We start from the raw sequence: 13,889 nt of genomic DNA, 5'->3' as shown, positions 1-13,889 counted from the left end.
AAGCGTTTAAAAAGCCCCGCAATCAGGCCAGGAGTCCGCGGGTGGGGCCCGGGACGCCGGGCGCCCTCTATACGGCTGTAGTCCTCCCGAACAAGGGGATGGAGACCGGCAGGCGCCAAGCTCCGTGCTCCAGTGGCTCTCGGCTGCTAAGCTCCGAGTCGGTCCAGCTGGGGAAGACCCGACGGCTGCGGTCCGCCTGCAGGCAGAGCGCAGGGCAGGGCGGCGCGGGCCGCGGGGCACTGGGCAGGTGAAGCGCCGACGTGTAGCCCCGGTTTGTAGCTGGGCGGCGGCTGCTCCTGTTTCTCCGCGCTGTCGCGGCGGCTCAGAAAGGGCGTGACAATTTTGCGATAGAGGCCGCGCGTGTCCGTGAGCACCTCGCTGTAGGGCGGCGGCGGCTCGGCCATCAGAACCGCCTCTTCGTAGCACGGTGGCTTGGACGTGTCCGATTCCGCTGCGGAGTGGGAAGCGGTCCGAGGACGTGAGGCTCTCCGTCCTCAGCCTCCCGCAGAGGCCTTGGCCAGCCGCCAACCCCAGACCCAGCCCGCTCCCTCCTCCTAGGTTCTCAAGGAGGCTGTCCTGTGGAAGCCCCGCGGGCAAGCAGCGAGCCCGCCCCCTGCCGAGGCCTCGCCCACCCTAGTGGCCCAGGCTGCCCTCTGGTGGAGGTCGGTACTTACCTTGGCGCGGGTAGCTCCACGGCCGCGGCGGTACTGATAGGTGCTGCGGCGGTGGGTGCGGAAGCGCGTGGTGGTGTGCGTGCGGGTGCGCGTGCGGCTGCGCGGGCCCGTGGTGCAGCATCGGGTGCACGTGCACGTGCTGGTGGGCGTGCGCCGGCGCCTCGAGACGGCCGCGGTGAGGTGGTGGCGGGGGCGCCAGGCCGGGGGGGCTCCCGGCCTGGCTGCCCTCGAGCTCAAGGGGCTCCAGCTCAAGCGCGCGCAGATTCTGCTCACGCAGCCGCTCCTCCTGGCGCCGTTTGAGGCGGCGGCGCAGGAAGCTGCAGAAGCAGCAGAGTAGGACGATGAGACCCCAAATGAGCCAGAAACCGGCAAAGCACGTGAGGAACGTGTAGGTGCCCTGGGACATAACCATGGCGGCGGCGCGGGCGGCGGGTCCTCGGCTGTTTCACTGGACAATGGGCTCCTCGACGTGGCCCCGGGCCCGCGCCAAGCTCCCAGATGCCTCCAGCGTCACTCGGGGACCCGCGGCCGGGGGCTGCCCGCAGCTGGGTTCAAGTCGTGCGCGCGCAGGCAGGGAGCAGCAGCAGCGGCACCCGCTCCTTCCCATGGCGCCGACAGGCACGCTGGCGGGCCTCACTCGGGGCCGCGCGGGACCTGTGGGACAGACACAGGGCGCGGTGAAGGCGCGCTGTAGCCCCGGACGACTTCCCTGCCCGCGCCGGTGCCCTGCGCAATCCCGGGGAAGCCTCCTCTACGGAACCTCCGCACTCCGCGGGGGGCCGGTGACGTCACCCGGATGACGTCACGCTCAGAGGTTTCCCCCGTAGGGCTTTCCCGTATCTGAGACCCGGCCGCCGCCGCCTCCCAGCCGAGGTGACTCCAGGCAGGCCAGCAGGGGGCGCGCGAATGCCAGGTTCGACCTCAGTGCGACCGGGAGATTCGCCATCCGCATCCCTGGGGTGCAGGGTACCCCAGCTACGAAAGGGCTTGAGAGGCCCATAGGCAGACTCCCAAGGCGCTGAAGGGGAGCCATGGCGCAGCTGTTTTGCGGCGGAGAAAAGGTGGTCCACCTCCTAGGCCCCACAAGCAGCCCGCCCGGTGCCCAGCTTCAGCCCTATGCATACACACCTGGCAGCCCCTGGCGCCCTAGGCCTTGTATCCGCTCCCAACCCTGGATGTTCAAAGCGTGTAACATTTCGGACCGCACCGCCGCTTCCTGGTTGTCTCAGCTCTTGTAGGGGGGGATCGGGCGGGTGGTTCCCGCGGCTACTGCGTGCTACCAGCCTTTGTCTGAGCCCAACGCGCCGCCGAGCGTGGGCCGTCCCCTCTTTTCCTTTACTCTAGGCGCCTCCGCTCGCTGAATCCCAGCTCCGTCTCCGCTTCCTCAGCCTCTTACCCATGCGCAGCCCCACTTGGCCCTGCCTTTCTAGCTCCAGGCCGCCATGTCTCTTCCCCCAATTCCTTTCCCTCTCTGCAGAGGGTAGGAAAATTAGCTCAAGTAATCGGTACCACCTGGTTCCACATCACTCCAGATGGGCACCTCTAGTTCCATCTCCTCTCCACAGCCAGGGTTGAGAGGGGAACCTTGCATCCTAAGAGGTATGTAGGAGGGAGCCCTAACTGAGGAGGGACAGGCGACTGTTCACCACCCCCTCAGAACAGGAATGACCCCTTCCTGACTGCCTTATACCCAGGGGCTTTCACATACAACCCTTTGGGGTAACAAATTATTCCTGTTTTACAGATTTTACACAATTAGCTGTGTGGATGGCAGTTGACGTTTCCATAATTTGAACCCAAGTCTGGCCACAAAACCCGAGCCTGGGGTGGGAGAGTGCTGCTGCTTGAACTACTTTGTGGGTCTCTTCCAGGAGCCCCATGGACCCCCCCCATCCTCAGCATGCCCAACCAAGGCACACATGCATTCAGCTCTGGGGGCCACAGTGAGCCTGAGCCCCAAGCTGGGGACCCCACATTAAGTTGACTTAGACTGGTCTGAGAGCAAGCTGGGGGGAAGCCAGGCCACACAGGCCACCCCACACTTCTCCCCCAGATGGCTCCTTTCTGACTCCGTGACTGCTTTGTGCCATGTGCCATTGGTGCCCGTGCCAGTCCCTTTCTCCTGGGCCTGTGTTCCAGAACACACAATGGCAGGAACAATAGCTCCACCCGCCCCCTCGACAACCCCACCATGAGGCTGCCATGGTGACGCAGCCCAGATAAAAACACGATGCTGCCAGTCACTGGGAGTTAATTAAATCTGTTATTCTCCTTTTCCTGAGCCCACAGGAATTTTCAGGAGTGCTCTGAGGAAGCTGGCCCTAACTAGGGGGCTCCTTGGCCTGCAAAGTAGGAACAGCTCTGGGTCAGGAAAGCACTTCTGGGGCTGGAGGTGATGGAGTTTAGCTGAATTAGAAATAAAAATACCTGCCAAGGATTGTCTACTGTGTGAAGCCTCATTCTAGGCCCCTTCCATGCAGAGTAATCTAATGCAATCTTCAACACCACCTTCTCACTGGGGGTCATGCCCATTTGATGGATGAGACAGTCTAAGAGAAGGAAGTGACTTGCCCTGGGTCACACAGCTAATAAGTGGAAGAGCTAGGATTTAGCCTGAGTGTGAATCCAAAGTCTGTGTTGAAACACTTTCCCCTAAGTGATGAGTGAGATGTAAATAAATGCACGTGAGCACTCAGTACAGGAGATTTGGCAGTCGTGGGGACACTGGCCAGGCTGGCCAGCCTGTAGCCAAAACGCGCCTTCCTACTCCTTCCCACCAAAACTTGGTGCTTCTGGCAACCAGTCCTCATCTCAACAGTGGGAAAGGCTACAGGGTGAAGGAGAGATGGAATGGCAGCTCTAGGGTTAACAAGGAACAAAGGACAGGGACTGTGCCCTGAGGGGTCCAGCTCAGCTCGCTGGGCATTAGGAGGACTGGGACAGGCCACAGCCAAGACCCACTGGGTGCCACTGTTGCCTCTCAGCCTGTCTCATCTATCAAATGGGCATGACCCCCAGTGAGAAGGCAGCATTGAAGATCACATAAGATTCTGTGTGGAAGGGGCCCAAAACAAGGCCTGACACACAGTAGACAAGCCTTGGTGGGTATTTTTATTTCTAATTTAGCTAAACTCCAGCTGACAGGCAGGAACTATTGCTGAATTTTACAGACTTGGCCTCTGTGGGTCTGAGAGAGGAAGTCTGCCTAAGCTCTCACAGCTGAGCTGGCCCTCTGACCCCCACACTGGCTCCAATGTCCAGTTTGGCAGGGGCGGGACAATGCCTCCTGGGCTGCTGCTTCACCCTGATGCTCCAACAGGCCCAGAGGGCAGGAATCCTGCCTGAGCCTCCCTCCTGCCCTGTGTCTGGTCCATAGGAGTTGCTCAGTAATATCTCATCTAACCCACAGTAGTTGCCCAATATATAAATGTCAAGGAATTAATTCAGGCTTTTCCAAGTGCTCTTCCTGACCAAGCCAAGCTTCTCAAAGCCTTTCCAAAGGGCTGTTCCTTTATCCCTTCACGCCTGTGCATGCTCCTGTCCGGGTCTGGGGCGCCCTTCAAACTCAGACCCTGCCTCTTGCTCACAGCCACTCACCTTCCCTATCCCCTTCAGACACACGCCTGGTCCCTAGTAAATACCAACTCCAGCTGTGTGCTGGGAGCGGAGCCTTTGGCCAGACTCATCCTTAAGTCTGCCGTTTTATGATTTGTTTTCTGTTTGTTTCCTTATTCTCTTTTCTTACCTTTTTGCAGGTTATTTGGACGTTTTTCAGGATTCCATCTTGGTTTATTTGTGGAGTTTGTGAGTGTATCACTTTGTAGGGTTTTCTTAGGCCACACACTCACTGGGAGCACAGCAGGGGATGGGAGTGAGAGCTGGAGGGTGACATGTTGTCTCAGTTTCCTTGTCAGTGGCCGTGGAGAAGAGTGAGCTAATCCATACAAAGGGCTTGGAGATGCCCAACAAACATGAGCACTGCTGTCCACAGTTTCGGAGCTGGGGGTGCAGAGGTGTGTGCCCCCGGGCTGGACGCCACAGAGAGTTCCCTCAGTCACCCTATAAACTAGGTGAGCATTCTGCCCACTTGACAGATGAGAACACTTGGCTCAGAGAGATTAAATGACCCCCAAGGTCACACAGATCTCTTACTCTAGGGCCTGGTGCACTGCTGTGGGCACCTCCCACATTACTCCTCTGTAGGGAGAACCGCGGCCCCCTAACCTTAGACCCCAAAGATCTGCTGCTGGGTCTTTTATCTCAGCAAAGGGCCCACCGTTTACACCATCTGCCAAATCCTGTTGTTTTTAACCCTCAGTATAGTGTGTCTTCATCTGTCCACTTCCTTTTGTCCCCCCACCGCAGCTGGCTGGGTCAGGTCACTGTCATCTCTCACCTGGGCCCCCATTACCGTGCTTGCCACCACTCTCTCTACTTCCACGCTGTACTTCTGCCTGGCCTGCCACTCTCCACACTGTCCATTTCCCCCTGGCCCGCTCCTGAACCCAGCTGCTACACAGCCTCGCTGCTCTCGCCCCAGCGCATGCTCCTCAGCCTCACCCGTTACCTCCCTGGACGTGTCAGCCTCCAGCTACCTCACCCTGCAGGGCTGGATGAGAAGTCCAACGATATCAATCACAGTGTTCTGTAGTGGCCTGTGTCCAACAGGAGGGCTGCATCTGCCTTGATCATCTGGCATACGGTAGCTCAAAAACCACTTGTTGAAGGAGTAACTGGAGGTGTCCAGTTACCTGTTTGGTCTTTTAGCTGTCTGACAAGGAATACCTCAAGAGCTAGGTCTGCATCTAGTTCATTCCTGGGAAATGTTGGCCATTCACCAAAATGTCACTGAGAAAGCAGCTCTCAGCCCTCACAGGGAGGTTTGTAAGCAAGCTGAGGGTGCATATGTCTATGTGAATAAAAGGAAAAGTCTACGTGGAGATGTGTACCAGGGGCTCTGGAGTGGAAAGAAGGAATCCCAGGCAACAGGGGCTCTGGGTCACAAGGGGAAGCCGTGGATGTGACACCAGAGTTGCTGGTCAAGTGAAGGAATAGGCATTCAGGCCAGGGGACAGAGGAGAGAAGTGGGAGAGTATGGTGTGTGGAATGAGGGTGGGGTAGGAAAGGTGACCGCTCACCTGTCCTGCATGCCCTGCATGTGCCAAGCCCCCTGCTAACCTCTCTAGATTCATTACCTCAGCGAGGAGGGAGCTGCTGCCATCCCCACTCTACAGGCAGGGAGCTGGGGCCAGTATAGGCCCACATAGCCTGTGGGCTTATGAAATCCAGGGGACTGTAAAGCCCACTGTCCTGGCAGGAAGGCCATTTTAGGGAGGCATTGGTGACATTTTTACACTCCTCCCACACCAAGACAAATGAACTGAAACCAGAGAGAGATGATGGCAACTGTCCCAGCTGCCACAGTCGGCCAGGCGTGGAGCTGGCCAGAACCTCATTTCCAGCGAGGCCAAGGTACTGGCTTGACACCCTCACCTGCAGGCAGCATCTCTGTGATCCAACCTCAGCACAATGCCAGGAACCCAGGGCTTGCGAAACTGCAAACAGGACAACAGAGATTGGGGCCCTAGTAGGCTGGTGTCTACTGTACTCAGACCTGCCCCTCCAAGGGAGTTGGCCACACCTCGGGGGTTGCTGGGGGGGAAGTGGAGGTGATTATACCCTCTTTTGAGGGGCAGCCTGGTGAACACGCAGAGCACTGAGCAGGGAGCCCTGAGTTCAAATCCTGCTTATACCCTGCCCAGGCTGTGTAATCCCATCCCGGCTATTCCCATACCTGAGCTGAAGTTTCTTCACCTGTATGACAGAGACGATGAGACCTGCCTGGCAGTGCCAAGGTAGAAGCAGAACTGATGGGGGATGTGAAAATACACCAGCATATACAGCTGCACTTGACAAACCAAATGCCAGCACCTTGCAGCCTCAAGAGGCTCAAATGTGGAAACTGGCCCATGGAACTACAACTACGCAAGCCTGGAGATGGTCTAGCAAAAACTGCCATCACTTTCCCTTGGACTAGAGATCTCAGCCTTGTGACTCTCAGGCTGGACACAGATCATGGACATGTTTTGTTGGCCCATAATCATTTTTAAAAAATATGATTAGTTGCCAAGATTTAAAAACCAGGAGATTTTACATAAATTTCTGGGTCAACTTGAAAACTGGACAACCTTGTCATACCAAGTCCACATTCTCAGATGGTGACACAGACTGCAGCTGATTAGTGCCCTAGTCCACCTGGGCCTTGGAGGCATTTGGGTTTCTAACCCCTGAGCTAGACTGAGCACCTATAGGGGCCAGCAGTGCATGGGCCCATCATTGCTAAATTCCTTATGCTACAGCCAGGGCTGCAAGCTGACCAGGCCACAGAGCCCACAAACCAAGGAATAGGGCCTTGGGGGTTTCCCAGGGGACTGAGGTAGCCCTCACTGCTCAGCTTCCCTCAGAGAGAGAAAATGGAAGGAGGGAGGAAAGGAGGCAACCCAGCCATAGCACAGTCCTACAGAGCAACTGGGGGCAAGAATCTGGCTGATTTTGCTGGAAGAAGGAAAGGTGTGCCAAGGCCTAAAAGACAGGGCATTTCCTCACTGGAGGAATGCAGAAGAAGGTTAAGAATGCTCCTCTAGAAGGCTCTACAGTTCTTTTCCGCCTGGCTCACAAGAGATATTATGTAGCAATACCATAGCAAAGAGGGGCCATGCCAGCAGAGAAACCTGCACTGGAAACCTAGCTCCACCACTTATTAGTTGTGCAACCTTGAGCAAGTCATTTTACCTCCCTGAGCCTTGGAGTCATCATCTCTAAAATGGGGACAATAAACTTACCTTGCACAATGTTGTAAGGACTAGGAGATCATTGATGCAGAGTGCTCAGCACAGGTCTCACACAGAGCAGGAACAGAATGAAAGGAGCCTGTGAGTAATTCCAAAGGTACTCCTGCCTGTGGGAGACTCAGGCCTGGCTTAGGATACCACCCATCTAAGGGCATCTATGTCAAGGCCTCACATGCCCAGGTAATGGTCACCTCTGGTACCTAGGAGACCTCCCTGGATGGGAAAGGAAACCCAAGGGTGGTTGTGGTCACTGGGATGTTGGGTCCAAGGCCTGCGGTTGGGGCTGGCATCTGCTGAGTCAGGCCCGGGAGAGCTGGCAGGAGGGCCATTTCTCTCCCCCAGCACGCTATCCACTGAGGGGAGGTTGGGAGGGGAGCCAGAGGTCATTTCCTCTGACTCAGCGGCCATTCTCCTCTCAGAGGAGCTCCCCTGGAAGACAGGACATCTCCATGTGGCGCTGGCCTGCCTGCCGGCCAACCTGCATACCACCCAGCACAGTCTGGGCTTTGTGCTCAGACAAGAAAGGGACACTTGTGATCCAGACAGGGGGTCGGGTGCTTCTATTTGGCCTGGGCTTCAGCTTCCCTGGGTCAGCAGTGTCCTTTCCTCTGCTACTGCCCACGCTCCTTCCACCCCTTCCCGGAGAATGGTGGCTTGAGAAGAGGAGCTGAGACCCACCGCGGGCCCAAGCCACGGTTCGGCACATGCTCTGGCCATCAGGAAGAGGGATGCGAGCGTCTTTCATCTCTCCTGGTAGGGACCATCGCCTTTGGGGCACCAAACTCGGGTCAGGCCATTTCGCTGGCGGGTGGTGGTGGTGGTGGTGTTTGGGTTTGGGGTGACGGGCACAGACCCCGGACCCATGCCTCCTCCTCCCGTGGCTGGCCCAGGGGCTGGCCCGCCCCCACGTTTGCTGCCACCCCAGGAGCCCTGCTGCGACGACTGCAGCCACGTGGGAGTCAGCTCCTGCCCACGGGGCCGCTCACCCCCCACCCCCACCCTCGACGGCTGTGGAGGCAGGAACACCCAGACAGGCCAGAGGGTCGAAGTTCCCCCCACCGCGAGAGGGAGAGTCCCCAGGGGCTTCGGCCCCTCGTGGGGGCGGGGATAGGGGGTCGCCGCCCTGCAGCCGCGTTGCCGGGGAGCGCAACCCGGTTGCTGTGGCAACCGTTTCCAAGCGAACCGGCGGCGGCTTGCGCCCTGCTCCCGCTTCTTGGCTCACTGGCGCCTTCCCTCTCTCTCCCTGCCTCCCTCCCTTCCTCCGGTGCGGGCTGGGGGAGGGGCTGGCCGGGGCGGGGGTCCGGGGCGGCGACCCGGGGCCAGGGCGCGGAGCCGCCCGCGGGGAGGGGCTTAGCCCCGGGACCATCTTCCGCCCGCGCTCCGGACCCGACCGGCCCGCCACCGCGGTACTCACGGGCCCAGGCATCCTCCTCGAGCTCGTCCTCCTGGCTCGGGGCGAGCGGCACGGGCCGCGCGGACAGAGCCCGCGACCCGGGGGAGGCGGCGGCGGCCCCAGGGAGCAGCCTGTGGCAGCGAAGGCGGCTCCGAGAGCTGGGCTGGAGCCGCGGGGCGCGCGCACGGGCGCGTACACGGCGCGTACCGAGCCCGGCGTGCGCGCGCGCGGCCGCCGGCAGAGGGCCCCCACCCCCAGTCAGTCGTCGCCGAGTATGCTGTCCCGGGAGCGAAAGGCTGAGGACCCGGCACCCACCTGCCGCACCGAGACTCGGCAGGCAGGGCGCCGGGTTCACCCTGCACAGGGAATGCCCACGCCACGCCTTACAGCTCCTGGCAACAGGCTGTCCGGACCCGGCAGACGCTAGCAGACCCGGTGCACACCGTCGTCGGCTGAGCACACAGGATGCTCAGCCAAGGAGCTGAGATGGAGAACGAACCTACCTACCTACCTACCTCAACCCGGAGAACGCACACATGTCCAGGCCCTGGCCACATCCTGACAGGTACCGCACACACGCAGTGGGCAGGGGCTGGAGCAGGCAGGCACCCCAATGTGGCTCCAACTCACAAATACATAGCCCACTCCCAACTCACGGCCCTTCCCACTGTGTTCCCAGCACACACTACCACATGTCTAGTAAGAAGTAGCACAGGGAAAACCTAGTGCTGGATCCATAGCCCTGGCTTTCACGGACCCTGCTTATCCCCAGGGAACAGAGGTGAGCTCTAGTGAGGGCCCCGCTACCTAGGCTGAGTCTGAACCTGACTGTCCATCAGCCTCTTAATTGGGTTCTTTGTTTCCAGTCCAAATTCTCCACCATGCGTAGGGTGGTCATCCAAAAACATCCTCCACCATCATGTTGGCTGGGGCATTTTGGGTTCCAAGTGACAGAACCTCAAAACAAATAGGCTTGAGCTCAAAGGCATTTGGCACATGTAACTGCGAAGTCCAGGGGTAGATTTTAGCTGTGGTCACAATTGTGTTCCAGCAATGCAATGAGGCATTTATCTGTTCTCTCCACTCAGTTCTCTTCTGTTTGCATTATTTTCAGGCAAATTTGCCCCCAAATGGTGGCGAGGATGACCCCACAGCTCTAGGCACAAGCCACCCATCCCCAGGGGAACTGAGAACCCCAATTCTTCCCCAAAAGTTCTAGCAACCCCCTAGGTTCTTTTTGGATTCATTTTGGCCAAGTGCCCACAGGTGATCCAATCCAGGTATGGGGGAAGGGATGTGTTCAGCCACCCAGTATGTTACCTTTCTTTGAGCACCCTGATTTCATTGGGGGACTCATTTCACCCCATTAGTTGCCCCTGATGTACAGTGGGCAGGTTCCCAGCCTGGTCATTTGGATTTCTTGACTCTGGAGCTCAGTGGTGCAGAGACATAAACATGGCTGTAGCATATTGCTTTTGGAGGTTGTGCCTTGATGAGCTGCCTCAGTTCTGATTCTTCCCATCTCAGCTCCTCCATATCTTTTTTTTTTTTAATTAGTTAATTAACTTTTGGCTGCATTGGGTCTTCGTTGCTGCGCGCGGGCTTTTCTCTAGTTGAGGTGAGCGTGGGCTACTCTTCATTGTGGTGCATGAACTTCTCATTGTGGTGGCTTCTCTTGCTGCAGAGCATGGACTCTAGGCTCACGGGTTTCAGTAATTGTGGCACGCAGGCTCAGTAGTTGTAGCTTGCGGGCTCTAGAGCACAGGCTCAGTTGCTCTGCAGCATGTGGGATCTTCCCAGACCAGGGCTCGAATCCGTGTTTCCTGCATTGGTAGGCGGATTCCTAACCACTGCGCCACCAGGAAAGCCCCTCCATATCCCTTTAACACTTTCTAAGTTAGCTATAGGACAGCTCTGTCAGTTGCAACCAAAGATTCCTAACAGCCCAACCTGGGTCACATGCTCTAGGTGTATGTGTATGCAGGGGGTGCAAGCCCAGTCTCATATAAACCAAAGGGACTGAGGGGAGTCTACCCAAAGGAAACATGGGGTGCTTTTGTACATGCTAGGGAGACACCCTGACACAACCACCTACAACCCTTCAGGACTGCCCCACCTTTCAGATGAGACCCCACATCTTAACACAGCTTTCAAAGCCCAGGATGGCAGAGTCTCACTGACCTCCGCTCCAGCCACTACCCCACGTTCAGCCATCCTAAACCACTAGAGGCTCTAGACCATCCGGCTCCTCCCCTGGGAACATCTGATTCTGTATCCTGGAGGGTATCAACTTGACACCTTTGTGGCAAGGGGCCTCCCCTGTTTGGTGTTGGCCCCCAGTCCCAGCATCATCTCTGCTACAGTGCTGATCACACTGGGTCCTACTGTCCCCACGTCTGCTTGCCTACCAGACAGAGCTCAAAGCTGGCAGGGGCCTCATCTCCATCTGGGTCCCCCAGCTCTTACCATAGGGCTGGATGGAGGAGGTGAACTTGGGCAAGGCTTGTTAAGAAGTGAATTCTGGGAGTTTTCTCTGCCAAGCATCCACTGTGGTAAGAACTTTAAGGTGGGTTGAACCCTAGCCAAGAAGTTCCTACCTAGCCTAAGGGGAGTCTGGTGGGAGGTCTGGACCCCCCCCCCCGCTACCTGGCACTCATTTACCCTTGCACACCTGCCCAGAGCTGGGCTGTGGCTTCTGCACACTAATACCTATCTCCCCCCACCACCCACAAGAGAGCCCGGAGCACCTCAGGCCCCAACCTCTCCCCTCCAGCTTCTTCATCTTCAGCTGGCTTCCTCTCCAAACTGCAACGTCCACTCACTAGCTGGAAGACCTAGGTAAGGCCCTCTCCCTACCCCATTTCCCTCAAGTCAATAGAAGCAGCGGTGCACACTCCACATACCAAGAGCTAGGCTGCCACCAGAGGCCCCTTCGAAGTTGGTACTTGGAACCTTGACTTGTCCTTAAGATAGCCATCAGCCTGACCCCCAGCACCCACATACCCCCAACAGGCAAGAGTCCTGCCAGTGACCCAGGGGCTCAAGGGGGTGACTGGCTACTTAGTTGGATTCTCATAGATGCCCGGTGAGGCGATGGGTATCACACCCAGCTTTCTAGACAAGGGAAGGGCCTATGCAAAGGCAGCTTGGCAAGTGGCCAGGCTGGTACTTGAACCCAGAGCTATCCAACTGCAAAGCTCATGTGGCCTCTGTGGCACTGGGTACCCAGCCCAGAGGCAAGGAACAAACACTTATGGTGGTTACAGAACATCCCTGGGGGGCTGGGGCCACTGGGATGCTACAGACCAGGAACAGACTTGTGAAGTCTGGGACAGACTTGTGGTCAACAGGCTGCCACTCCCAAGTCTCTGCACAGGTGGAATGCTCCCCAACTTCCTCTGTCCCCCAGGTGAATGTCTCCTTCAAGACCTGGCTCAACTGCTACCTTCAGAGAATCTTCCCTGATGGCCACATGGCTGGTCTCTACCCACCTCTGCCACAGCCTAACTTCCAGCATCACCAGTGTCTGTCTCTGCCCAGCCACATTTCCCGGCCCCCCCCCCCCCAGCTACCTGGCACTCATTTACCCTTGCACACCTGCCCAGAGCTGGGCTGTGGCTTCTGCACACTAATACCTATCTCCCCCCACCACCCACAAGAGAGCCCGGAGCACCTCAGGCCCCAACCTCTCACCTCCAGCTTCTTCATCTTCAGCTGGCTTCCTCTCCAAACTGCAACGTCCACTCACTAGCTGGAAGACCTAGGTAAGGCCCTCTCCCTACCCCATTTCCCTCAAGTCAATAGAAGCAGCGGTGCACACTCCACATACCAAGAGCTAGGCTGCCACCAGAGGCCCCTTCGAAGTTGGTACTTGGAACCTTGACTTGTCCTTAAGATAGCCATCAGCCTGACCCCCAGCACCCACATACCCCCAACAGGCAAGAGTCCTGCCAGTGACCCAGGGGCTCAAGGGGGTGACTGGCTACTTAGTTGGATTCTCATAGATGCCCGGTGAGGCGATGGGTATCACACCCAGCTTTCTAGACAAGGGAAGGGCCTATGCAAAGGCAGCTTGGCAAGTGGCCAGGCTGGTACTTGAACCCAGAGCTATCCAACTGCAAAGCTCATGTGGCCTCTGTGGCACTGGGTACCCAGCCCAGAGGCAAGGAACAAACACTTATGGTGGTTACAGAACATCCCTGGGGGGCTGGGGCCACTGGGATGCTACAGACCAGGAACAGACTTGTGAAGTCTGGGACAGACTTGTGGTCAACAGGCTGCCACTCCCAAGTCTCTGCACAGGTGGAATGCTCCCCAACTTCCTCTGTCCCCCAGGTGAATGTCTCCTTCAAGACCTGGCTCAACTGCTACCTTCAGAGAATCTTCCCTGATGGCCACATGGCTGGTCTCTACCCACCTCTGCCACAGCCTAACTTCCAGCATCACCAGTGTCTGTCTCTGCCCAGCCACATTTCCTGCTTCAAAGGCAAAGCAGAGGAATGGCTCTAACACATGTGTACTGGCCCTGGGCAAATCACACAGCAGGTGCCCAGGTATGACAGACTGGGCAGGTGCTCCTAACTGGCAGGTGTCCAGGTAAGACAGACTGGGCAGGTGCCCTAACTGGCAGGTGTCCAGGTAAGACAGACTGGGCAGGTGTTCCTAACAGCAGCTCCCACCTTACTCCCCAGGCCGCTCCAAACCCACAAGCGGCGGCCAGGCCACCTTGGCCTCGGAGGGGATACTGCCAGCTGAGCCCGCCTCTCTAGCACAGGCCCACACCCTAGTGGTTCCAGAGCCAGACCCATACCTAGCGGGGACCCAAGGCTTTTCCTCTCAGGCCTCAACCTGCTGAGGAAGCTGCTGGGCCCAAAGGCCACCAAAGCCTGGCTGCCTGGAGAGGCTACCCCAAGATCGGCCCTGGGGGCCCTTGGGCCTTGCTGGAAGGGCAGCCCCCACTATCCCCACTTC

The 13,889-nt window shown here is 57.8% G+C and overlaps 1 protein-coding gene across 1 annotated transcript; it reads right to left on the bottom strand.

Annotated features, from left to right (window-relative positions):
• Nucleotides 1–67: 67 nt before the first annotated feature.
• Nucleotides 68–1,086, bottom strand: PRR7 (proline rich 7, synaptic). The gene is given in 3 exon segments (XM_007463102.1): nucleotides 68–269; nucleotides 271–451; nucleotides 675–1,086. Coding segments are annotated over 3 exon segments (795 nt in total).
• Between the last annotated feature and the right edge of the window lie 12,803 nt (nucleotides 1,087–13,889).

The sequence above is a fragment of the Lipotes vexillifer genome, unplaced genomic scaffold (assembly GCF_000442215.2).
Source record: "Lipotes vexillifer unplaced genomic scaffold, Lipotes_vexillifer_v1.1 scaffold514, whole genome shotgun sequence".
Lineage (NCBI taxonomy): Eukaryota > Metazoa > Chordata > Mammalia > Artiodactyla > Lipotidae > Lipotes > Lipotes vexillifer.
This window is presented reverse-complemented; position numbering and strand designations above follow the sequence as displayed.